The following is a 25830-nucleotide window of genomic DNA, read 5'->3' as shown; positions in this document are numbered from 1 at the left end:
GGGAACGCACTCACAACTTGACTGTCGGTTTGTAAAATTAGTAGTGATGAAACACAAACTGTAAATATCAAGTCTTTTTTTTTTTTTCTCAAACGCTCTTCGTGTCCAAAGGAAGTTGCTTAAGGCACAAGCATCACTATTGTAGTAGTGTATGACTTGTCATTATGTGACATGGGAATATAGGAAGAGAATATTGTAGAAAATATAAAGTTTAAATTGATATTTTCAAAGATAAATGTATAGATTATAATAGTATTGGTTACAGCTGTATGTTATTTTTTGAAAAATCCATATGATCCAATCCTAATTGTTACTGGAGAAATATAATTTCAGTCATTGTAAAAAGATTTTTAAAAAGTTGAAGGTAAGACGTGAAAGACTAGAAAAATAAATTATAATAAATGAACTTGTTTGGTTGTCTCATTTTTATTTTATTTTAGTTAACCATTTTTTAAGTAAACAACTGAACTGTGATTCAGCATTGAATGGGTTTTACATGGCTTTTAAATTATTTTCCTTTATGCTCTTTGTTTTTTTTAAAGTTAATGATTTGTCACATAATTTGCTAAGATTATATGTAGACGTAATTCAGAATCACTGACAATATGGGAGTTGAGTTGGTCCATCACGTTTAGATTCTGAACCAGAATTCAAAACTTTTTAATGTACTTGAAATTCACAGTGCGTTAAAAATTATTGATAACACAAATACAATGAATTCAGAGATTGAGACACCAATCATGACATGAGATTAATTTTCCTTTTTTGCAAACATTATTTTAAATACTGTAATATAATTTCTATATTAACAAGAAAAATGTGTTTTAACTTAAATATTTATATTTCGATTATGTAAGTATATTTGTAAGTTATATTTCTGTGTTGCCCTTTATGTTCACGTTAGAATTTAAGATCCATTAAGTGTGTCTGATCATGATGACCATTGCTTACCTAGCAGTGTTATAATCATTCAAATGCAATAATCAATCATCTAGAAATGTTCACATAATGAGTTGATCGGTATTACTTTTTTGCACATGACGTTCGCAATACTTAAACGGAATAAATACCAAATTAATTAGCAAAAATAAAATTTAATATTGACCGATGTACAATCAGTTAAAGACCGATTACATTAAACACGTTACTGAATATGGTAAAGACAAGCGCTACACCGGTCGGTTTGTACCCGGAACCCTCCCCCCCGCCTCTTGCTCAACACGGAGGTATTTTGACGGAGCACAGTGAAAGCGAGCAAAGAAAGACAGCGCCTGATTTTTCAAAACGTGAACAGATAGAAGGAACGGCCAGTTTCACTTTAAAAAAGGCAAATATTCGGATTTCATAATGATTATAAATTATACCAGTAGTCGGCATAAAACTTCATGTTGCTGTGTTAAGAAAAAAATGCATTTTTTCGTACCAATGTTGACCGGCTAACGTTTTAAGCTAACACCTACTGACTCGATGTAACTGGAGCTCAGTGATCGCTACCTCCGAGAATAAGGGTGAGTAAACCTCTAAACCCAGTTTACTCCATCGTCCTTAGCATCAGTGGAAGCTGTACATCCAGGAAGTGTATATTTAGATGAATTAATGAAGGTTAATAAAGAAAACATGGAAGTATAGATTCCCTTCATGAGCACCAAGTGGGTGCAAGTTAAGACAGACTTTATTTTGAGGGGCCGGCTGTTTTATGTTCATAAAGAACACCTTCATGCATGAATAGAAGCGGTTCTGTTCTATCTGTGTGAAATGCATCTGCACTGTTTCTGTTTAGCAGATAGACACCATTTCAAAGATGGAGGCCCTTGTTCCACACGGCGAGGTTCGCCTGGCAGTGGCCCAGTGCTTTCGCACCCTCTCTGCGTCCGCAGGCAACAAAGATATTGTCCCCGCTCTTCAAACACTCAACTCCTACTTGGACGAAAGACCAGAAAGTCGAACCAGTTCGGCAGCACGGGCTGAGTTCAGGAGAACTCACTTTACCCGTACCCTTCAGTTCCTTATAAGCAATATCCGGTCTGATTGGTTCCACGGTCTCACGGTGGCCGAGCGCACGGCGCTGTGGGACCGCTTGTTCCTCGACGGCCCTCCGGAGCAGGCGCTGCTGGTGCTGATGGAGGGAGTGGGAGCGCTCAGGTGGGCGGTGTTTGAAAGGGTGTGAAAGCTGTGTTCATAATTCCGTTTGTTCATCTCTTCCGCTGTTTGTCCCTGCATTTCAGAGCGAGCACGAATCTAAGCCACTTGGTGGGACTCATTGAAAGGTTCCTTCGGGGGGGTCGGCTTGCTGAGCTCCTGTGGTCCCACTGCCTGAAGGTGGGACCCTCTGATTCCCCGCTGCTCAGAGAGACTCTGCTGGGACGTATTGTGGCGCTGCCAGACATCACTGCCAACAAGCTACAGCTAAGCAACAAACCGCTTTTCAGCCCTCAGCAGTACTACCCGCTAGTCGCCACGGAGATGGTTGCCGTCCTGGAGCGTACCTGCCAAGCGCTTAAAGGTAGGGATACACATTTCCATTAACAACAGTCTGCATTTTAAGTCAATTTTTTTTTTTTATATATATGAAAATCTTTCTCATCCTGTCATTTGACCTGCTCTCACATGTTTATCAGATGGCACAGACTGCAGCTTGACCTTTGTGGCTCAGACACTTGGAAAAGTGTGTATCCAGGGCCACAGTGGTGAGTTAAAGCACATTTAAATGCATCACATTCACACGGCTGGATTTGATTTGATTTAAGGAATACATTTCAAACCATTCATTATCTCTGACAGCCCAAATCCTTTAGCATTCATGATTTTATATACCGCTTGCTATAAATTAAAACTATGTTGCTTTATTTAGTTCTATTGTTTATATTTAGTGTCTTTAGTTTCGAGTAGATAATAAAGTTGAACCTAACTTAATATTACGGTACTTTGTGCGCTATGAAATTATTTTGAGTTCACTCTAGAAAAAGATAAATAAAATATATGGATTGTCACGGTGTCTGTGCTGAATCTCTTAAACGGAATCCCTGTTTTCCATCTTCAGAGCTTGTGATGGCAGTGATGGCTCCTCGGCTGTCTGCCCACACACGGTCAGACATGGTATGGCGAAGGGTCTGCTGGAAGCTCCTGGAGGATGTGCCCCAGCGCTGGGTGGAGAGTGTGCTCACTGGGCTGCTTCAGGCCGTCAGCGGGTAAACAACAGTTAACGTTTTAGTGCAGTTACGCTTTTTTACTCTGCCTTTGATGACACTAGTTTCTCGACTTGCTTTTCAGGCCTGATGCCTTTGGCAGGATCACCGGGAATCTCGTCTTAACAAATAAAAAAGCCCAGTTTCTCATCACTCATAAAATGCTGTTGCTCCAGTACAAGTACGAGGTAAAGACTTGCAGCCTGACACTAAACCCTAAGTGTATTTAAAAATAAATAAATCTTACAGAGCATTTGTTTTGTTTCCAGACTCGCGTCCTGAGAATTATCCTGGGCTATCTTGCAGAAAAGGAGCGAAGGCCGCTTCTCGTTCAGGTGCGTAGAGGAGGATGCCCATCAACCAAACGGCGTGAAATGCCGTGACGGTTCTGTCACGTCTGTTTTTGTGCGTGTTCTCAGGTGCTCCGGTCTGTGTCCCAGACCTGGGCCAACCCGAGCGCCGTGAAACACACACCTCTAGAGCAGCAGCTGTATGTCAGCAAGGCCTTGCTGCTGAGCGTAAGTCTGCTGAAAGACGCTGAGCTGCTGGAGCTGCGCTCAGGTACGACAATCGTAATGTGCTTCTCAAACACACTGAGTGAAACACACAGAATGTATTGTAGAACGGATAAGAAAAGAAGTTCTCGTCACTTCTCTGCTCAGACTTACTTCAGTGTATGCTGGGTGGGATGCAGAGCCACCTGGACAGCAGTGTGCTGCGTATCAGGCGTCTGGGCATGGTTGTAGGAGAGTGCCTGAGCGCCCGCATGGACATCAGTGGGACTCAGCTCAAATTTGAGGTACACTCATTGTGCAGTTGCCTTGTCAGCCTCCACCGAAGAAGATAATCCGGAGTAACGTTGTCCTATAACGTTTGCTGAGTTATAGTATGACCACGATGACGAAACCCAAGAGCTGCTTTCCCTGATGACTCCCAGCTCTAGTGAGGAACCTGAAGCTGAGCCTGAAAATAGGTACCGCATGTCCCTAAATGTTAATCAAGGTCATGAAACAGTGTCTGATAGTCGTGGAGGATTTCCACAAACGATCTCTCCATTATGAATTACCACGCGCTACAATTTTAGTGTTATTTTGTTCCAATAGCTCTTTTACACTGGGACAAAAATCCGACTCTATATTTGTAAGCAATGATGTCGCATCAGATAATTCCTATGATTCACAGAGTTGACTCTGAGATCAGAGAGTCCATCGACGTGACTCCGTCTCGTCAGAAGGAAACGTCTCCAAACGCCTCGGGGCCAGATTCAGACCTGGACAGGTAACCATTAGTTGTTCCGTTCAGTCGCTGTAACATTTGTGGGATTCGATGCACTCTGCTGTCTCTACAGTGACGATGAGCTCACTCCGTATGATATGTCTGGTGACCAAGAACTCGGCAAAAGCTCTCCGCCCCGCTACCTGCGAGACTGTCTGGAAAGTACGCGTACCGGTCTATTCAATGTCTGCCTTTACGTAAATATTCTGTTGACGGCTTTAAAACTAATCTCTTATCCGTCAACCCATCCAGCTCTCATGTCCTCTGAGGACCCGGCGCGTGTCGAGCTCAGTTTGCAAGTCGCTGGGGATTTGGTGAGGAAGAATGCGTTTGCAACCAAAGAGGTGCGACAAACTCGACACAAGAGGCATTTCATTTAGAGCCGATTGCTTTCGTCCTCACCTCGCCGTTGTTGCACAGGATTCTGTTACCGATCACTGTTTTTATGTCTCACTCAGATTAGTGTCCAGCTCGCCAAAGTGCTTCTTCACACGGAGGATAAATACAGCATTAAAGGCTTCCTGGGTCTCAGACAGGCGGCCATGGTGGCACTCACAGTCACTGATTCTATCCCTGTATGATCTTCGCCTCCGTTTCCTTTACACGTCAAACTTCATGATGATTACGTCCAAAGTTTCTGCTTCTTTAACTTTGCCCTTTTCTCCTCCTCGTAGGTGACGCAGTATTTGACCACGGAGTTCTACTCCTTGAACTATAGCCTTCGCCAGCGGCTCGATATTTTGGAGGTGAAAAAGATTCATGGAATGCATTTAGTGACTTAATTGTATCACTTTTATTGTTGTAGCCATGCAAGCTGTTCTTGTTTTGGGGCATCAGGTCCTTGCTGCAGCGGCTCAAGAACTCTCCAAGCCAATCGCTGAAGCCAGAGATCCGTCTCTGGGTCTTCCTGCCAGAACTGATTTGACTCCTTACACCGGCGACAGCCCTGTTCACTGGCGGCAAGAAGTAGAGATGCGGATTCAAAGCAAGACAAAACGCTTCAGGAAGGTTGTTACACAAGGCTAAAATATATATATATATATATACTTTTTTTGGTATCTCAGCGTAGATCTTCAGTCATTTTTCCGTGTTTCAGGTTACCACACAACCTCCTGCCAAGGCAACTCCGAACCGTTACGCCCCGGTCGCCGGACACTTCTTTTTCCCTCTGCTCAGGAATTATGACAAGTAAGTTGGTTCGTCAGTGCAAATTTTAAAGCGGTATATTTTACAGTACAAACAGTGTATACTAAATCTGTGGTATATTCCTTATCGCTAGACCTCAGGTGACCTTTGACCTGTTGGGCAGTGACCATTTGGTACTTGGCAGGCTGATCCACACCTTGGGCCTCTTCATGCATCTGGCAGTCAATGCACCGGTAGATTTATCCATCTGTCCATACTAGTGTGCTCTCATGATAATGTGTGTTTTTTGTGTGTTTTTTTTTACAAATGTTAGTAAAGTGCGTTGATTGAAATTACTGTAACAAAGAATAGATGCTGACATAGTTTAAAGAAATAAACCCAAGCACTTGTAGTTTAATTTTAGTGGAAGTTCTGCCTCAGTGAGAACTTCATGACTTATTTTTGCAGGTTGCTGCACAGATGGGCTTCGCTTTATTGGACTTTGTGTGGGCGGTGCGCTACCATGTTGACCAGTAAGTATACTGCGTTGTAAAAAAAATGAGTGAAATGACTGTAATAATTTATACCGAGCTGTTATCTGCAACGTTTAAAGGATGGTGAGACGGGGTGTCCTCTTTGCTGTTTGCGCTGTTTTCCTGAGCGTCAGCGCTCCGAACCTGCTGGTGGACCTCGGTGATCAGCTGTTTGAGACCAGAACCTGGCTGGCAGGTAGAGTAGACATTGCTGATAAATACCATTTTCAGATTCATCCGAAATCTTATGAGGGGCATGGCCAGCAGACACTTTGTTTCAGCTGTGCTATTACACAGCCACTGCCACAGCCACATCTCCAGCAGAGTATGAACAGTAGTAACATAAATAATAAACGACATGAATGAATAATATACGATGAATAACAGAACAAATAAAACTCCTCCATGTTTCCCATTCCTTTAGATGTGTATCTTCCCCGTTCAAACTACAATCCGATATACCCAACTATCAGGAAATGTATTTCATTTATTTCAAATGTACTTGCAGTAGTTTTTACACAACTATTACCACTCTTCCTACATTGCTTAGATGCGCCTAATAATAGATTTACTCTAAAACAAGTGATTCTTCTAAATGCACAAAGTTCTGAGGCTGCACCTGTTTAATTCTGGCAGGAAGGTCCCCTCAGTGACACACAATCAAAGTATAGTGCACACGTGCATTTCTGGGAAGTAGCTGAGGAACCAGGATGTCCTGTACTGCAGTGACCATCCATGACATGATTGGTGCATCAACAGTTGAAGGTTTCTTAAACCCTTTGAGGATAAATCCAGTTTTGCATTCAGTGAGTGAAACTGAGCTGAATGACGTTGTTCGACGGAGACAATTTTCTCACATGCATGTTATTTGTGCAGATAAAATGCTAGGATTATTAGAAATAATTTTACTGGAGTAATTATAATGAGAAGTTGGGCTTTCTTCCTGTCCGTTGTAGTCAATAGTAAAACAGGTAAAAAAAACAAAAACGTTTCTTTTATATCCACAGATGTAGCTGAAGGCGACCCTGATGCTGATTGCCGTAGTCTGGCTGTCCAGAGTTTGGTACTGCTGGATAAGAGCCTGAAGAAACGGCTACAAGATCAGCAAACGTGAGGCCTGGAGTCAAGTTTACGGGCTCAAACATAGACTCTGACACTGAATGAGTCCTGTGCCTGGCCATCACTGAACCTGGACACTTGACCGAGGCGGATGGAAATGATCATCAAACCTTTTGTCTGACGAACAAGTTTTTTTTTTTTCTTTTTTAATCTTCGACTGGCTAATTCTTATCCTGGACACACAGCCAGCCACAAGAAATAACATCTTGTTATTATTGTAATTGTCTCTCTGCACATTTTCATTATTGCACATAAACACACACACACACAGACACCAGAACTTGTTTAGAAGAACATAACCTGTATAATATATGAACCAGATAAAATATTGATTGACCAGACAATAGGATACCGTTTTTGTCCATCAATAAAAAGCTTGTTATGAGGATATCCTCCCTAACCTCTTTCCTGGCACATCCCTCTGTACTTTGGTTGTTTGTTTGCAAAGGACATCCTGTGAATATTCACCAACATGCGCACATTTTCAAATAATGGAAATACTGCCAGTACTTCCTCTTGCAGTGCAAATGTTCTTCTTGTACGTTTGGAACAATGAGACATTTTTAAATGTGCTTGTGTTTATAATTTTCTTGTGTAATGACCTTGAAACAAAATATAATGCATAAACAAGGATAAATGCATTCAAGTCAGGTTGAGAGTCGGAAAGGTTTCCAAAAAGCTAATCTGATAATGCTATGGCGTTTTTTTGTTTTTGTGTTCTCATGAATGCGTGTACAAAATCAACATGACATGAACAATTTAATAATGGTCAATGTTCAAATGTTGTTTGTTCTTCGTAATTTCTCCGCCTTCAGTGGTTGTCATGGCGACGGACGCTCTTTGATCACACGGGAAGCTACAAACAGCATTGGCAGGTACGGTCGATGTTTTGGGTTTTTAGATAAAAAAAACAACGATATCGGCACTGACTGGAAGGAAAAAGAAACCGCGAGGTTGTTCATCATCAAATAAAACTTTTAGCTTCATTGTGCTGTGTCGAACGATAGCCGTGAAGGCTTACTTTTAGCTAGCTTATCTAGCTTAGCCAGTGTTAGCAGCTAAAGCTAGCTTGGCCACGCTACTGGCTAAAAAAACGACAATGTAAAGTGATAACATGGTGAATCTGAAGCTTAGTCAAAGTGCGTTGTGTAACGCCACCCAGGAGAGCACCGGTTACGTCACTAAACGCCATTTATTTGGTGAAATGGTGCATTGAGTGTTCTTGGCTGCCCTTTGAAGGTATGTTTTAGAATTCACACCACGAAAAGGAGACAGACAACCCTCGAAGATCGCAATCAGATCGTTTTCTGATGGAAAGTTCCCGATGCCGCTGATTCGGATTGCCATGACTTGGCTGAATGAATCTACACAAACGGGGAAACTCAAACAACACGAGACGGGATAACCCTGCACGACACAATTGAAGTTCCTCGTCACTCATATCCTGTGTGTGTACTTTCTTTTCCAGAGAGGAACTCTGGGGACATGGCGGTGTATTTCGATCACCGCGTTGAGGCCCCTGAAAGCACCGGCGTGCCCACGCATTTGACCTGGCACTCGGCTCTTCCTCTGCTGGCCGTGTCCTCAAGCAGCGCCAGCACTGGAGGAAATGTGGACATTTACCTGCAGCAGGTAAGCACATGCATGTGAACAGTGACCTCTGACATTCATCAATGTCCATTATATGTGACGTCATCGTCGTCATCATCATCATCATCTCTGTCCATCCAGGGACAGCATGTTGACAGCTGCCATTTAGAACGTCCTCACCGGCCCACGGTGCTGCGTTGGCATCCCACAAAGCCGGTGTTGGCCCTGGGCTGGGAGACCGGCGAGGTGGCGCTGCTCACCCACCCATCTGGGGATCAAACCGTCCTGCCAGGCGCACACGCAGCGGGCGTCACGGTGCTGGAGTGGAGTAGCTCTGGCAGCCGCTTGGTAACCGGTGATCAGGTGGGAGGCTCGCAAAGACTCGTCGCACATCGCACAAACAATTAACATAAACTCGGTCCGCTCCGACCGAGGTTCCGTTACCTCCACGTTATATTTGGGACAAACTCTAGCAGGGCGATCGAACCGTACATAAATGCAGGGTAATTACGCTTTGGCAGACTGGAGTGCTCGCAGCATGGAAGGTAGATGCTCGGGGAAGACTTCAAGGAAACCATCTTGTGAAGCACGAATACAACAAAGCGATAACTTGCTGCATCTTCAGACCGCCTTCCCCTGGGGAGTAAGTAAACGCTTTATTGACAACATGGATCATTTGGATGCTGTCCCTGTTCTGATGCATATCATTTTAATATTATCTTAACAGCGATGTCGCGATGCTAGCCCGGGCGTCAGTGAGCGGAGATGAAAAAGCTCTGGACAAGTTCAGCTGGAAAGGAACACCGCTCAAGATTGGCCCACAGGAAGGGCTTGCGTTCTATGTCAGCACTGCAGATGGTATCATTTAGTCTTTTTGTTATGTTGTTATGTATTTAACGCTGTCGTTTGTACCACGTTGCCTCTCCTTAAGCCATTTGTTGAGCAACTAAAGATGTTTACAATCTTCAACTTTGTCACAATCTCCACAAAAATAATCGAATACTCTAAACGTAAGAGAGAATCCGACAGATTTATTACATGCGACTTCACCCAGACTTAAATTTGGACTAAACGCTCCTTTTTAGACAATCCTGAACCAGACTTTTCCCATAAATGTAAATATTTGAAAACAAAAATGATGTGATTACAATATTCTGAGAGGAAATACTGCGTGTATATCTTCCATTTGTTATCTTTTAATGTTAATTATGTATCATGTGTATAGGTAAGGTGCATGGCGTGGATGAGAATTGCAAGACAAACACGCTTCTCGGCGTGGAGGGTGCAGTCAAGAAATTGTTCTACCTTGAGAAAAGAGAAGCGCTTGTTGTGATCACAGAGAGCCTGATGTTGTCTCAGTACACCCTCGGACCCGCTGGCGAAGCCCAGGAGTTTATGACGGTACGCTTCTGAAGATCTGAAGGGTGTTTGTGTTTGTACTGGTGCTGTGAAGGTTCCACTAGAATCACATTCATTCGATATTGCAATGTTATTTCATATTTTTTGCTTGTTATAACAGGTTAAGTTGAGCACCAAGATTGGACAGAATGTCGACATCGTTTGGACAAATATTGGCTTCCTCATCACGGCAACTGGGGAACACGTTATCAGGTAAAGTTGCACGCTTGCAGAATGTTCTGCTTCTGAACTTGTATCCGTCTCCGTCTGAATATCTGATTCTCTCATTTAGGCTCTGGGACCTGGAGCGAGATGACAACTTTATTTTACCTCTTGATGAGAATCTGGGGTTTGAGAAAGGAGAGGTGATGAACTGTGTGTCGTACTGTCCTGCAAAAGGTAAATGAATTGTTTTTCCCCTTTACTGTAAACAACATAAAGTATTGTTCTTCATGCCCCCCCCCCCCCCCCCCCCCCCGGTGTGCAGACTTACATCAAACGGCAAGAGGCCTCATTTGCTTTTGTATGATGTTGTGGCCTCCTCAGACATTTTGGCAGCGGGTACGAGCCATGGACGCATTGCAATGTGGCGGATGGGGGTGCAGGCGGGTAGCTGCAGAAGTGATCCTCAAGTCCAGTGGAAGCTTCAAACACCTGCAGAAATAGAGGGGAATATCATTCAGCTTCAGGTACTATGAATTAGCATTTATCTACTACAAACCCAACACACACATATATATATATATATAGTGTTTTTCTGGGAATGTTCACTCACCTATACTTTCAGTGGGGGTCTAGCTTGAATCTGCTGGCAGCGAATAATTCCAACACGGTGGTGATCCTGAGCGAGCACGTGATGTCGGCTCACTACAGCCAGCAGGTGGCAACCGTGCAGCTCGGCCCGACCCAGCTCAGCGTCAATCAGTTCGACACCGGAGTGCACCTTGCTCTGCAGTCTGACATGCATATCAAGGGGGTGTGCGTTACCAAGGTGAGTGTGGCATTGATCTCTATCTATCAGGGCCATGCAGACAGATATATAAAAAAAAAAAAATGAAACTGGGATGCATGGCGTCAATCCCACAGGATGTAGTGGCCGTCTGGAGTGGCAAGCAGGTGGCTGTGTATGAACGTTCAGGGACAGTTCTTCACAATGCAGGTACGATATTTAAGTAACAGAGAGAGATCTTTGCACTGTTTCCCCCTGACTTTCAGTCCAGCCTTCATTTTTAAACTTCCGTTTCTATCTTCCTTCTTTCTTCACCTCCCTCTTTATGATATCCCAGGATCGTTCCCATGCGACTCTCACGTCGTAGCCATGCACGACAAGAACCTCTACGCTGTGGAACCCAGCCGAGTCCAGATTTACACGCCACAGGTCAGTTGTCCCACTGTGGAACCCACCGAGTGTTCCTTTTAAGAACTTAGCATTACAAAATGTGAAGCTGCTTATGTCGCTGATTTAGAGTTTATTTTAAATTGGCGCAAGAAAGGCTACGTTTATTTTATTAGAACATCTTTTTGTTTCTCTTTAGGGAACCGTGAAGCAACTGCTGACCTTCTCCAAGGCAGAAGGGAACCCTGTGCTAATCAGCGTCTGCCAGTCCTACCTTGTGGTCGGCACAGACACGGAGCACATTCGAGTTTATGACCTGTCCCGAAGGTACAGTGGCCATGTGGAAGATCCCAGACAGAATGCCAGATTTGATTGGGAATACCTGTGTTGAAAGTGTCTTTTTCTACAACGTTGTCTTTATAGGGAGGCCAAAGCTCACTGCAATGCCAAGAACCTGGCTGATCACATTTCCAGTATGGGAGCCCTGCGGTCAGTCAAATGTAACGCCAACGGCAACCAAGTCAGCATCCTGGTCTCTCAGGTGAAAGGACGGTCACGTCAGTCACCCTCGCCGTTGTCCAAAGCAGTAGACGCTTGATGAAAGCGTATCTTCCTCTTCCTCTCAGGTTAATGGACGCCCTGATCACAAAGTGTACTTTTATGACATAGAGATGGACACTGTGACCCACTTTGACTTCTTCACCGGCCGACCGTCCAGCGGCGCCTCGCGGTCAGAAGAAAGTGAAAGGTAGCTCGCGTCGGCTTTTCACAGTGTGTAAGACGTTTCTTCCTACATCACGTTGCTCCGTGTTTCAGGCAGCAGTTTCAGACGACGGAGCTTTGCGGCCGCTGTCCGGTCTCTCACTTCTGGGATGAGAGCGAACCTCGCCTTTTTGCTTGTGAGACGGTGCCGATCGGCGCCGAATCCTCCTCAGCTAGTCACTTTGAGACGGTAACGTCCGCTCCTTAACGCCGAGGCAGTCCGGTACCGCTCTGGGTGAAGGTAGTTTGATGTTGTGTTTGCCCTCCTCTTCTTCAGATGGATGCATCGGTGGTGACACTCTTCTGCACACAGGAGCACGGGCTCCTCCTGCAGGACTGCTTCCCTCGGCCTCCAGGCCTGCAAGCACTGCTTGCTCTTGATGTGCCCTACTATTATTTTAGCTGCAAGGTGAGGATGGGGAACACTCCTGCTTATATGTGTGTGTGTGTGTGGGGGGGGTCATAATGTCTGGAAAGATGAAGGCATGCTGTTTGAATTCATGAATTTTCTTAAGCATCATCCTTGTGTTTATCTGTTCACACCCATTACTATTCTCACGCGCGTTTGATCTTACACGCCCCCAGCTATTATTTCGGAGGGGTGGTATCTTTCGACCAGAAGTAAGTATCTGTCCCCTGCAGTCCCTTCAGGAAGCTTCTGTATTTTGAGCTGTGATCGTGGACAGATTGTGCTCTTATTAATAGAAAAAAGTATCAGCAGCATAAGTGCATCCCAAAAATAAAAATAAAGTAGCTCCCAATACGCTGTGGCTTGTTCCCTTCCACCTCGATTGCTGAATCCATGCCCCAAATCCCATGTACCCCCCCCCCCGGGGATTTATCAATTTAAAAGTGCTTTTCTGAGAATGTTCATGCCTCACATCGTTTATTCATTTCATGTATCCCTGATTGGACCTGTCCTCCTCAGCCCGGAGAGAAAGATCCAGGCCTACCGGAGATTTCCGCCGCAGCGTCAGCACTTCCAAACCAGAAAGATCCAGCAAATGGATCGGCCTCCAAATTCCCCCATATGGTGTCCAGGCGAGTGCTCAGAGACTTTGTGGGCCTGGAGGCCTGCGAGAAGGCCACCCGCGATGCCATGCTCAACTTCAGCTTCTACCTGACCATTGGCGATATGGACGAAGCCTTCAAGTCTATCAAGTTCATCAAGAGGTGAGGCAAGTCGTGTGAACTGGGGCTTTAGTTAAAGACCACGGGGATACTAGTTGCTCGACACTTCTGACCGTTGAGGTCGACATGAAGGGATAGACGCGTAACTTTGATGTGATGTCTTTAAGCCTGACTGGTGGTCAAGGTTAAAACGTTGTCCATTTTTTATTATTTCACTTATTTCAAATCAATAAACAGAATCAATAAAAAAGAAAAATGACGCGATTGCATTTGTCGTCAAAAAAAGAAGAAGCTGCATTTATAAATAGAACGCTAAGCTCAGCCATCTCTGGAGAAGTGCATGACGCTCCAATCAAATTAGATCTAACGCAGCGCAATGTTTGGGCTAGTGCATGAAATAAATGGTGAACACAGGACACAATTAAAGGCAGTTTCTGTGTTTGTGCTGAGGGAAGGAACTTTTCAGCGTGTGTACGAGTTAGTGTGAGGGCGTGTCCTGACTGAGGGGATGCACTTCTAGAAACACACTGACTTACACTAACACATTAGGTGGCCTTAGGCTGTAGTATTGAATCAGTTCACTAAAACGCTGCGAGTGTGTGTGTGTGTGTGTGTGTGATGACATTTCATCAAAGAGCTGATATTTTCTTTAGCAGAATACGTGATTCAGAGCGCATAGTCAGCATTCGGCTTGTGATGTCGCAGGCTCAAATGGGAAAGGAGCGTATCCCACAGGCCGGATATGCCAAAGGATTTAATAGACGTGATGACAGACTTAGCGAGTTCTTTATTGATGGCTATTTTTACCGTTGCTGCATTGTGTTTGATTCCCGTATATTCCTGCCCATTTCCTGCCGCAGTGACCTTTATCCACGGGGACTTGTCTCTTTGATAAAGATGCTTAAATTGACAAAAGCTGTCATGAATAAGTCAGAGACTGTCTGGTAATATAGATGTCATCGTATTAGAGGTCTTATAAGAGCGTATGTTTATTTCTGAATGTAGTAATTCAGGTTATCCAGATCAGGTGTCCTCAGATGGAGGACATCGGGTACAGGTTGGAACATGTTAGTCCAGTCCAGACTGAGCTGCATCCTCTCATTCAGTTCCTTGTTTTGTTTTTTGCCACTGCATTTATAATGAAAGCAAAATTCCACCTTTCCATCAGACACAAAAAAACACTTTTCTTTCATAGGTGGGATCCTATCAAAGAGACTCGTACCATCGTCACCTACAAGCAAAACTTCTTTTTATTCATTTGTATGCTTATCTTCACGGAAACACAAAATGTGTTCCATGTTCCATTTCGTCCGTTTGTTAGGCGTAGTGTTGGACAGCAAATCAGCAGGCAGTGCAGCCATCTCTGGGTTTGAATATTTCCCAATAGATTTATTGATTTCATGTGATATATTATTATTTCAACGTGCCCCTATGTTTGACAGTGTGGGAGACCCACAAATAGCCTGCAGAACTATAATATGGTCACTGTAATCCAAAATTTGGCCTTTTTTGAAATGTAAAAGTTTCGCCTGCCTTCCATGCTTTGACTTTGTTAATTCATCTCTCGGTACTTACCTTGCAACATATATAATTAATATTTATATATTAATAGAATTATTAATAAGCTTTAAGTGAATGAAGACAAATGAGGTAATTCCGGTATTTCAAAGTCTCTCAAAATATTCAATTTATAAAAATGCGGGAGGGCGTTTAGTCGTGCACGCATAACAAAATATTCAAGTTCCAGCTTGACCTTTTCTCATGCAGAATTTTCTTCTTCGTCCAAATCGCATATTTAGCTAACAGCCAATCAGCTCACCCCAGCATGAATAAATGAGCCATCATAAAGTGTTGAATATGTTTTAAATGTAGAACTGCTTTATACAAAAATAGTTAAAACTGTAACTTTTATGACCTAGAGGGCAAAATAGTTGAAATATCGTCACTGTCTGTTGTAGAAGTCAAAAAATATCGTTTTACGTTTGTTGCTTTATGCTCGCCCAGCTTTTGTTGAGCTGAAGGAATGCCCTCCTCTCCTGAGAGTCACGTTGGAGGCTCCTCACTGAAAGAGCATTTATTTATGGTTGCCATCCTGCGAGCGTAGTCTATCCTTCAGCGGGTTTTCCTGAAGTCACACGGCTCAACAAGGCGACTCCACATAGTCATTGTCAAGGCGCGGGTGGAAAGGCGATGCCAGCGAAGGACTGATGATAATCACCCGAGGTGGGAGGCAGTCGTCGCGGCGATGCAGAATGTTCCAGATGAGCATGGCCGCGGCTAACGTGGCCAGCAGACAAGCTGCTATGTCCAAGTAGCAGGAGTAGGAGAAGTGTGTGTAAGGCCCGATCCTGTAGAAGGTCACCAGTCCAATCATCAGCACGAAACCTTCACAGGAGCACAGAGAGGAAAAGTCACTGAACACAGCCTCTCTCATTTATTTCTACACATTTCAGTAGGCTAAGCAGGTTTATAACTCGTCCCAGAAAGGCGCCTTTCTTCAGGAGGCAATCTTTTGCAGAAGGAGAAACCGGATCTGAAGAAGAATGTCTTCTCTTTGATTATGCTTCATATGTGTTTTACTATCTATTCCAAATATGCACTTATTTATGTTGTTTGTGAGGCTTTATAAAATCCCTCATGCTCAGACATCTACGCAACCTAGTTTTTTTTCCGCGGTTTAGCAGGAGCTCTCTGAATTTGGAAACGCATTTCCTTCAAGAAAGAATTTCTGTGGCGTTTCGATCAAAGGTCCGAAGAGTTTAAAAATATGGCACAGCGCTTTTCTCATTCTTTGTCATTGGAGTTGCTCTCGTTGATCGTTTCTATATATATCTGTAATATCTTTTTAGTTGATCCGTCATTTAACGCATTCAAGTGCTGTCTGGAGCCGACAATGTGGTTCAGAACTTACCCCTTCAAAGGTGATATAAATATTAGGACCCGAAAATAATCACTGGAAATATGGACGTTGCTGCTTTTGGATATGAATCAGTCAGTTTCCTGAAGCAGTCAGTGACTTAATTTATATTTATTTCTCTACTTCCACAGGGAAATAAATAACTGTCATTGTTATAAGTGAGGATGTGGATAATTGGCTCCGCGTATCATTGCGTGTTTATTAGCATGTGTATGTATAAGAACTGTGTTACTCGCTTTGTTCATGTTTAACCTGTCTGGCTCCTTCCCCAAGAAAATGAATCATCTCCATCCCAGGTTCCAGAATGGGTTGTGTGAACCTCTCTTTTGGCACAAACTTATCAATCATACTTCCTTCCCCCTCTTCCTCTTTTGATCCTTCCTTCCTTCCCTCTCCTCCACGCCCAAAGCTTCCAGTTTAATATATTTGTGAGACATTTGACATGATCTGTCACTGAAAATCCAAACAAGCCTAATCTAGAAGCCGCTTTTGCGCAAGCTAAGGCCATGTATTGGGAAGTAATTTTCATGTTTTGCTTTCTCTCTCATTCGGAATGTCTTGGCTTATTAGAGGACACGCTATCGATTGAGTGACAAGCCGAACTTCCTTGTGACTCGGAATATTTTGAGTTAAATCTTCTGGCAGAAAGCCCACAGATGCAATTCTTCAAGTTCAAACAAAGTGAGAAAGTAATAATGATGATAAATCTACAATAAATGTATTTTATTATTGCACGTTTCAAAACACCCGCACCTGCAGGATGTGCAGTTCAACCATTATATAGCAGAATTACAAAGTGAAACTGTGTCATTATGGATGAATGCAAGAGGATTTCAATCCTTAATAAACACATTTTCAAACAAAACAACAAAACCTGCAGAGACATAAAAGTTAGCAACACAATATACAATATAATTCTAAAACCGAGAGGCCGCCAGTGAAGAGTCAATAAGTCATTTGATCCTCTTTTAGTCTGAAATTAAGGTTCAAGGCGGTAATTAAGACTTTAAAAATGTCAATGTGATGCTATAAATGAGGAATGAGTTTCCAAATGTCAGAGGAACATTAGCTGCACTTGGAACGTTTCGAGTATGGAGACGTTTCCACGTAGAAAGTACTTTCTAAAGTTGTCTCCAGGCATCAAATGTCCGATCTCATGCCTTCAGCCTCCACTGATGAGATATCACTGAATGGAACTGGATATTGTTATTCCTCAGTGTGTTATACTAACTAAGCATTCTGGCATGTCTGGAAATGAAAACATTCCTGAGAAATGAGGTGGACGGGTAAAAATATCTCCATTCATTTAATGCTGAGCGGTCATTTGCTGATTCACTGGGGGTGAGGGGGGGGGGGGGGGGGGGCATGAATGGATTGATCAACGCTGAAGCCCTGTGCAACTTGTTTTACACACACGAGTGCCCATTTGCTAGAATACGGTTCTTTTTGCACCGTTTTATTTCAGTCTTTTTTATCTTTTCTAGAAAAAACCTTTTCGGAGTCTATATGAAACTGCTGTTTCCTTGAAAGCCTTATCTGTTGATGAAAACTTCATCGAGTTTGTGATTGGACTCCGATTGTTCAGGGCGCGGCCCCCGCCTTCCACCGAACGCCTGCTGGGATAGACTCCACCTCGGGAAGACCTCGGAGCATCACGGAAACTCTCATCTCTCCCATTAGAGCTAAAGTTGACACCTGAATCTACCAGAGAACAGCTCAAATCCTAAAACTTCCTCCTCAGTCGTCTGCAGGTTGTGGCGCTCAGGATTCCCAGAGTCTCGTTGTTTTACGGACACAACCTACGGGTCGTGCTGGGATGTGACTTTTTTTTTTTTCCGCAGAGAGATTTCAAGCAAATCTCCGGTTAGCTGGCGGCTAATTTTAGAACTGAAATATGTAACCGGTCACGCATGACTATTTCTCATGGAATGTTTCTAGTAGCAATAATATTACAGTGTGGGTCGGTCCGGCCTTCACCAAGGCCTTCGGATAAATCCCTCCTCTCTGATGCTGCTCTTGGATTTTCCAAACGCCAGACATAAAACCAGGGCCAGCTTATCTAAAGACGACCCCCCCCCCCCCCCCCCACCCTACCGTCGCTTCCTATGGTTGTCTCTCGCTGGACATTTCTCTACCAAACACATAATCACAACACAGACGCAAGCGAGCGCGCACAAAATCTTGCCTGCGAGTGCACGCACTAACACACTATCCCTGTTGAAGCTGTCTTTTCCGTCCGTCGTCGTCGTCCCCCCCCCCCCCCCCCCCCCCCCTTTTCCCTTCTGTAGCTCGGGAGTTTGCATAACAGGTAGTCACAGACATTTCCTCGTCCTGAGCAGGGATATCCTGGCGCCCGACAGTCGCTTGCTGGTGCTCTGGCCCATGATTTCTGGACGGGGGACTAAATTTAGAACTGGAGCAGCCCCCCCCCCCCTTATGCAGCTCGGCTACAGTGACACCAGCGATGCCACCACTGCGTGCAACACACTCCCACAGCAGGCGCACTGGGACAGGCCATCAGGTCCTACCTGGAGGCTAGTAATACGGATGGATGTGGTGAAGGGCTGGGGGGGGGGGGGGGGGGGGGCTTGACATTTTAATCTAAAAGGTCCATATCTCTGTCTTCTGTTTTGCTGATACAAATAAATACTCACTGGCTAGCTGGAAGAGTGCAGCAATGGCTTCCTCCCACCACTGGGATTCCTGCGTGATAAAGGGCAGCCCCATCAGGCCCAGGAGGAAGATCAGCTGTCCGGTAGTCAGGGCCACTGTTGCTATCAGGTTGCACGCCCGCATCATGTCAAACTGCACTTGAGGGGGCAGAAGAAGAGCTGCGTCATCGGCCTGCACTGATCTTAAATGTGCAAAGTCAAAATCAATCTTAAATATTTCGAGCATGAACTAACAACGCATTTCAGTGATTTTAGTGCGCCTCGGAACTTAAAGGCTCTTAAACTTAAAGTTTAATATTATTCAGCTTTAGCGTGGCCGTTATGATCAGAAAGACTGGCCGCTTTGTTTTGAATGAACACTTTTCAATGGCGCTTCATTACGTAAATGAATCCCGATTCCACCTGAAGACGTTACAGAAACGGTCTCATTAAGATGCATAATTGCCTAAAATGGATCATTGATTGGCTACCATGTATTACGCCTCAAACGAAGGCGTGGAACTCAATCACAAGCAGGTTCATCTTATACATTTCAAAGATCAGTCAACATGTTGTCTCGGTTTTTTTTTAAGAAAAGACATTTCTTTTCGTCCCACCATATAAAACTCACATTTCACGGTGCTGCGGGATTCTTGGTATCCTGCCTTCTCAGAGCCCCACTGGAGGCTTTCACACGGCCTCTGTCTGGCCGCCCTTTTTCCCAGCCTGCGGATCATAGCGGTTCCTTTCCCCACCGCTGGGGCACATCCTCCACAGTCCAACGCTCCGCTTGCGTCCGTCCTCCAGAGCCTGCAGGACCCAGCTCGGGGTGAACGCTGCAATATTATTTAATACGAGGGACAGCAGGGCTACCGCCACCGCCGCCGCCACTAGCCGCTTCACGGCCATGTGTCGCCTGATTCCCACGGCCTCTCCCCCCTCTCACCCCCCGGTTCTCCTTCTCCCCCCCCCGCCCCCCCCCCCCCAGCTGTTAGGTAGTGCTGTCCCAGCTCACACAGAGGTGGAATTGTCAAGAGGCTTGTCTTGAGGCTTAGCTAAAGAACATCTCCATTCATCCTCATTCAGGAGTCGGCTGTCATGGCCGCAGACTCTTCAGCCCTCCTCCTCTGACAGCACTTTGGGCACGGAGAGATGAATCCAGGCGGCACCTTGGTCCATTCCACTCGCTCCAGGTGGCTGCAGCTTGACTCTTGACTCCCGGGGTCTTGCTGCTTGCTTTCCTTATCTTCCCTCAAGGCTTTGCGTATTGCACTTTGTGTGCATCTGTGTAGATTTTCTTCTCTTCTCTTTTCTTTCCTCCACCTCACGATTCCTTCCGATGAGCAGGGATGTAAGGAAGCATGGAGTCCCAGGACAGTGTTGCGCTGAGCTGAATCGGCCACTGCTGGAAGCTTCCTGTCGTTGTCTCTCGGCGAGAAGAAGCATCCACTACCCGCTTTGAACAAGAAGTTGTTGTTGCTTTAACCCACCTCCTTTCGGTTCTCTCTGTCCTCCCCCTCTCTCCCTAGCTCACTGATTCTTTCCGAGTCCTTCAGGTCAGAGTTAGAATGCGGGGGCAGTAGCTGATCCTCATGATCCAACACTTCAGTTTGCAGTTGGAGCCAGCTTTAAACAGACAGCGCCCCTCCTTCATGTTCACTTTGAATGCATGTGTGTGTCTGCGTGCGTTTGTGCGAGGGAATGTCCTAAAGACTCCTCTTAGACGTCACTGATTGTGTACTCTTTTGTCTGGAGCCCAGGAGGCGTTCTCTAAAGTCCTCTCTCTCGTGTGCAACAAACATATTGGCCGCCGCCGTCGGCCAGTAACAGGATGCATTTCCTGAGAGGAAAAGAGGATGGGAAGAGGGGCCAAATGTAGACTTGTTCCTTCTCTTGTCTTTCCTTTTCGGGCGTTCCAGATCTTGCCGCCCTGTGAACTCATAGGTCTATTTTTTCCATTTCAGGCTTGGTTTTCTGTGACGAAGAAGAGCATGATTTTGTGCGCTCGTGTCTTACTTTTTTTTCTCCACTTGGCCTCCATTCCTTCTCTTTATTGCAGGGCCCCTTCAATATTTGGGGTATTTCCTGTTGCCTAACTTTAATAAGCAACCCACATCTGTATCAGCCAAAGCAAGACGGGAGAGGGGGGTGTAAGAAAATAGAGACCAGATGGCTGTGGAATCTTTCATTTGGAGCAAAAAGGGGGCAGAGGGACTGATTTACGTCAGCAAGACGAGGCAGAAAAAAAGGATAGAAATAGAAAGGCAAGGCTTATCGTTTGAGCCATTGCTGCACGTACCCTTACATGGTTACACTATAGCAGTGCTTGTATGGGAGACATTCGATCGTGATAAATGCTGAAATAATACTACAGTGCTGGAAAGCTGCAGGTTTTCACATATTCAGCCTTTTCGTGATGTTCTCAAATGCAAACCTCAGAAAACGCTGTTTTCATATCATGTACATATCACCTTTGCAAACAGGCCATTTATTTGTCTTCTCTATGCAGTAAAGCAGTCTGGGAAAACATGGCCCAGATGTGTGTGAAAACTCGCCGGCTGGACGTGGCACGTGTGTGCCTTGGGAATATGGGAAATGCCAGGGCAGCAAAAGCGCTGAGGGAGGCGGAGTCTGAGCCGGAGCCAGAAGCCCGAGTGGCCGTGTTGGCCATTCAGCTCGGCAAGCTGGTAAAAATATGTTCTCACCTTAAAGACCATGTAGAAATGTTTCTTTACAGACACCTCCCGCTTTGCATTGCAGTCTATGAAAGTTTTTTTTTGCTTTCATAAAAAAAAAAAGACACATTAGAAACTAAGCTATTTAAATACTTACGCACCCGGAAGACCCGTTTAAGGAAATATTCACATGAATGTCATTCTTCACAAATACCCCTGAAATCTTATTCTGGCATGTTGTAGCCATATTCTATCCTCTCTTTTATGTGTAAGTAATGGCTTTTACCTTTGCATCCTCTTTTCCTGTCTTCTTTCAGGAAGATGCTGAAAAACTGTACAAGAGCTGCCAACGCCACGACCTGCTGAACAACTTCTACCAGGCTTCTGGCCAATGGCTGCAAGCCTTGGACACAGCACAGAAGCACGATCGCATCCACCTGCGCACCACCTACTACAATTATGCCAAGTACCTCGAGTCGATGGGCGACAAGACACGTGCCCTCACATAGTAAGAGTCTGTTGTCATTTCAAGTGTGTGTGTGTGTGTGAGTAAAATGACTGTGGTGTGATTGTGACCCATTTTGTTCCAGTTATGAGAAGTCAGACACACACAGGGTCGAGGTGCCCCGGATGCTGCAGGATGACACGTCGTCTTTAGAGATCTACGTTGAAAATATGAAAGACAAGTGAGTTTCTCCTCGGCTGGAATACTTCCTCACCTGAAGAGGACATCGCACGATTCTCCCTCTGAGTTCACGCTGTTAGTTACAGTTAACGTTACATTCCTGCCATTGCACCCGTAAAGGAACATCTTTAAGTGGTGGGCCCAGTACCTGGAGAGCCAATCAGACATGGATTCAGCACTGCGCTTCTACAAACGTGCCCAGGACTACCTCTCCCTGGTTCGAGTCCACTGCTACATGAACAACATTCAGGAGGTGACCATAATCCATTTTTAATATAACATTATCTCGGTGTTATTCTGTTAATGCATCTCAATCCGGATGGAAATAGCTTTAAAAGAACGACAGCCTTCCATATCCGTCATTGTTGACGTTACAGCCGTGTGTTACAGAAATAAAAACATACAATCCGTATATTGATACTGTGAGTTTTAATCTATTTATTTGTTCATTATGCAAAGGCCTCTGAGATCGCCAATGGCACTGGGGACCGGGCCGCCTCATACCATTTAGCCAGGCACTACGAGGGCCACGACGACATCAAGCAGGCCGTCCATTTCTACACCCGAGCCCAGGCTTACAACAACGCCATACGACTCTGTAAGGTAAAGTTGCTCTCCTGCGTTCTTCCCATCCGTAGGACAGTTCTGTCAATACCCAAGGGGATCTGTTTATTCATCTTAATATTCGTTGGCAGAACATTTTCATTACAACCTGACTCATGAAGACAAAAGTATGTTCATTGATCGTTATGGCTGTGAGTAGACTTTCATTGAAGCGCGTGTGTGTGTGTGTGCTCTGTCCATACAGGAGTACGGTCTGGACGACCAGCTGATGAAGCTGGCTCTGCTCAGTAACCCAGAGGACATGATGGAGGCCGCCTGCTACTTTGAGGAAAAAGGCACCCACATGGCCACGGCTGTTTCACTCTATCACAAGGTCCCTCACAAAATGACCCCGTCTGAATCACGAAGTCACATTCTGTTGGTGCATTCCGCATCATGCCACAAGGGGGCGGCATTGTACCACATGATTCAAACTGAGCTTTGCTTTTGGGTGACTTCTGTCACCAGTATGCTTCAGTTGTGCTTCTCCGCTGCAGGCTGGTTACGTATCCAGAGCTCTGGAGCTGGCCTTCGCCACCCAACAGTTCTCTGAGCTTCAGTCGATGGCGGAGGATCTGAACGAGAACTCTGACCCGGGCCTCCTGGCACGCTGTTCGGACTTCTTCATCACACATTCCCACTACGACAAGGCAATGGACCTCCTGGTAGCAGCCAAGAAGGTACGTGTTTGTGACACACGCCAATACATAATCAGACCGCACGTGCGTACTTACGCGTGTCCTTACGCTTCCGTGTGCACATGAACAAAGCACCACCAAGCCCTGGAGTTGTGCGTGACCCAGAACCTGACCATCACGGAGGAGCTGGCGGAGAGAATGACTGTGACTGAGTCAAAGGACTTGCCCGAAGAGGCCCGGAAGGAGCTGCTGGAGAGGATAGCTGACTGCTGCATGCGGCAGGGCAATTACCACCTGGCCACAAAGAAATACACCCACGCAGGCAACAAGTCCAAGGTGATGCTGCACACTGAAACACAATGTCTGATGTCGACATGCAAATACAACAGCGTGCAAAAGGCATCCAAAAATGTACAACTGTATGAAACTTCTATGCGTTTTGATTGAACTCTTTTGAACAGGCCATGAAGGCGCTCCTCAAGTCCGGAGACACAGAGAAGATCGTATTCTTCGCCAATATTTCTCGTCAGAAGGAGCTTTTTATCATGGCCGCCAACTACCTCCAGTCTCTGGACTGGCAGAAGGATCCAGAGATCCTGAAGACAATTATTGGTTTCTACACCAAAGGCAGGGCGCCGGACCTGCTGGCTGGCTTCTACGAAGCCTGTGCTCAGGTACAGCCACACAGCCGACCTGAGATCGGTCCGTTTCATCATGTCAGAGATTCAGAGTGAGCAACAAAGTGGTGTTAACAAACAAGAAATCTGCAGGAAGGATATTAACATATATAAAAAAAAATCTAATTTATGAAATGCCAAAAATTCTGCTTACTGTGAGATCTATTTCGATTTTTTGCGACTTCAATAGATACTAATACAGGATCTGTGAATAAGGTTGTCCTCCTGCTGTTGTGAAGGTGGAGACTGACGATTACCAGAATTATGAAAAGGCCCTCGATGCTTTGACTGAAGCTTCCAAGTGTCTCGCGAAGGCAAAGGACCCCTCGGCTGAGGAACAGAAAGCAAAAATGGCTGAACTGCAGCGCAAAATCACTCTGATCAAGAAGTTTGTCCATGCACAGAAGTGAGCATGGAGCACGCTCGTTCTCACTTGCATTTCGCTGAGACACGCAGACACTGAGTCTTGCGTGTTCGTTCGTGTCCGCAGGTTGCACGAGGAGGACGCTGGCGAGGCGCTGCGGGTGTATGAGGCCTTGCTGGAGGAGCCTGAGCTGGACCCTGCTGTCAGGATTGGAGATGTATTTAGTGTCCTAGTGGACCACCACTGTCAGCATGGCAACTTCCAAGCGGTGACTATTGTTTTCACGCTTTCTCTTAGCCAAATCCTCTCAAAGAAAGTGTTGATTATCTTATTTAGAGCTTAATATCTCCAGATTTGTTGCTCTATCTCATGATGCGCTTTCCGCCGCTCTTTTCCAGGCCTATCGTAAACTGGAGGAGCTCCAAAGCCGTCTGCCCTCGCAGAGCGCTCGCTATTACATCAGCCCAGCCAGCCTGCAGGCATTACAGAAAGAGGTGGGTTTACCCCCCTCTGTGGAAGACGGCAGAGATCACAAGCACAGCGTCAAGGCAGAGGATGAAGTCGAGGAGGACTTAAATATATCTTAAAGAAAGCTCAGTTGCAATTTTGTTGAACACTATAACATATTTTTGTGTTTTGGGTTGTTTAATCCTGTTTGTAAGAATCTGCATTTTCAGATGCGTGAAGTGTCTGTACTTCCAGAATGCGAGACGAGCCGTCAGGCGTCCTACTGATAGAATGGTCTCAGTCTGTGATGAACACTATGGAGCAAAGAAAGTATATTTGTATACAGAATATTGCCTTTTCCTCGGATTTTGTATATAAATGCGTCCATGGATCTAAATATGTGGTTTACATACAATATGGTTTTTAATTTCTTGACTGGAATCAGTCTCTATTGCAGTGATTCTTTTTTTTATATATATATATATAACTGGTGCGCTAGTTTCTTTGTATCAGATTATATTGTGACTTACAGTATGTTTTACATTGCAATGCATTGTTTCTATACCTTTTTTGATAATAAAATATTTTGAACATTACACTATGTTGTCTGAGAGATGTTTTTTTGCAGAGCCCCTAAAACCTGTTTGTTTTTCATCATCCACACGAGTGATTTTGTCCTGAGGTCTATGTACTAAGCGAGGTTAGAGTTTCATTCGATC

General features: G+C 44.9%; 3 protein-coding genes across 3 annotated transcripts; 2 read left to right on the top strand and 1 right to left on the bottom strand.

Annotated features, from left to right (window-relative positions):
• Nucleotides 1–1801: 1801 nt before the first annotated feature.
• Nucleotides 1802–7232, top strand: telo2 (TEL2, telomere maintenance 2, homolog (S. cerevisiae)). Its single transcript, XM_068754563.1, has 20 exons — nucleotides 1802–2142; nucleotides 2226–2503; nucleotides 2619–2687; nucleotides 3041–3188; nucleotides 3271–3373; nucleotides 3455–3520; nucleotides 3605–3746; nucleotides 3848–3984; nucleotides 4073–4158; nucleotides 4368–4463; nucleotides 4534–4622; nucleotides 4713–4804; nucleotides 4919–5035; nucleotides 5135–5206; nucleotides 5298–5468; nucleotides 5557–5648; nucleotides 5740–5839; nucleotides 6054–6118; nucleotides 6199–6314; nucleotides 7126–7232. The coding sequence occupies exons 1-20, from the start codon at nucleotides 1802–1804 to the stop codon at nucleotides 7230–7232; spliced, it is 2487 nt and encodes an 828-aa protein (XP_068610664.1).
• A 1475-nt stretch (nucleotides 7233–8707) lies between these two features.
• Nucleotides 8708–25251, top strand: ift140 (intraflagellar transport 140 homolog (Chlamydomonas)). The gene is made up of 29 exons (XM_068754600.1): nucleotides 8708–8869; nucleotides 8969–9190; nucleotides 9349–9470; nucleotides 9555–9685; nucleotides 10053–10228; nucleotides 10347–10438; nucleotides 10518–10624; nucleotides 10772–10914; nucleotides 11013–11216; nucleotides 11312–11384; nucleotides 11512–11603; nucleotides 11761–11888; nucleotides 11985–12102; nucleotides 12188–12309; nucleotides 12378–12513; nucleotides 12601–12732; nucleotides 13252–13496; nucleotides 21532–21709; nucleotides 22015–22205; nucleotides 22288–22383; nucleotides 22503–22635; nucleotides 22842–22985; nucleotides 23191–23319; nucleotides 23483–23665; nucleotides 23756–23959; nucleotides 24085–24297; nucleotides 24540–24706; nucleotides 24791–24932; nucleotides 25063–25251. Exons 1-29 carry the CDS (start codon nucleotides 8723–8725, stop codon nucleotides 25249–25251), a joined length of 4359 nt encoding a protein of 1452 aa, XP_068610701.1. The 5' UTR covers nucleotides 8708–8722.
• Nucleotides 14479–19984, bottom strand: tmem204 (transmembrane protein 204). The gene is given in 4 exon segments (XM_068754644.1): nucleotides 14479–15839; nucleotides 19026–19181; nucleotides 19654–19733; nucleotides 19735–19984. Coding segments are annotated over 4 exon segments (678 nt in total). The 5' UTR covers nucleotides 19932–19984; the 3' UTR covers nucleotides 14479–15594.
• Nucleotides 25252–25830: the final 579 nt, after the last annotated feature.

The sequence above is a fragment of the Brachionichthys hirsutus genome, chromosome 21 (assembly GCF_040956055.1).
Source record: "Brachionichthys hirsutus isolate HB-005 chromosome 21, CSIRO-AGI_Bhir_v1, whole genome shotgun sequence".
Lineage (NCBI taxonomy): Eukaryota > Metazoa > Chordata > Actinopteri > Lophiiformes > Brachionichthyidae > Brachionichthys > Brachionichthys hirsutus.
Note: the sequence above shows the minus strand (reverse complement) of the source record. Positions and strands in the feature narration are given on the sequence as shown.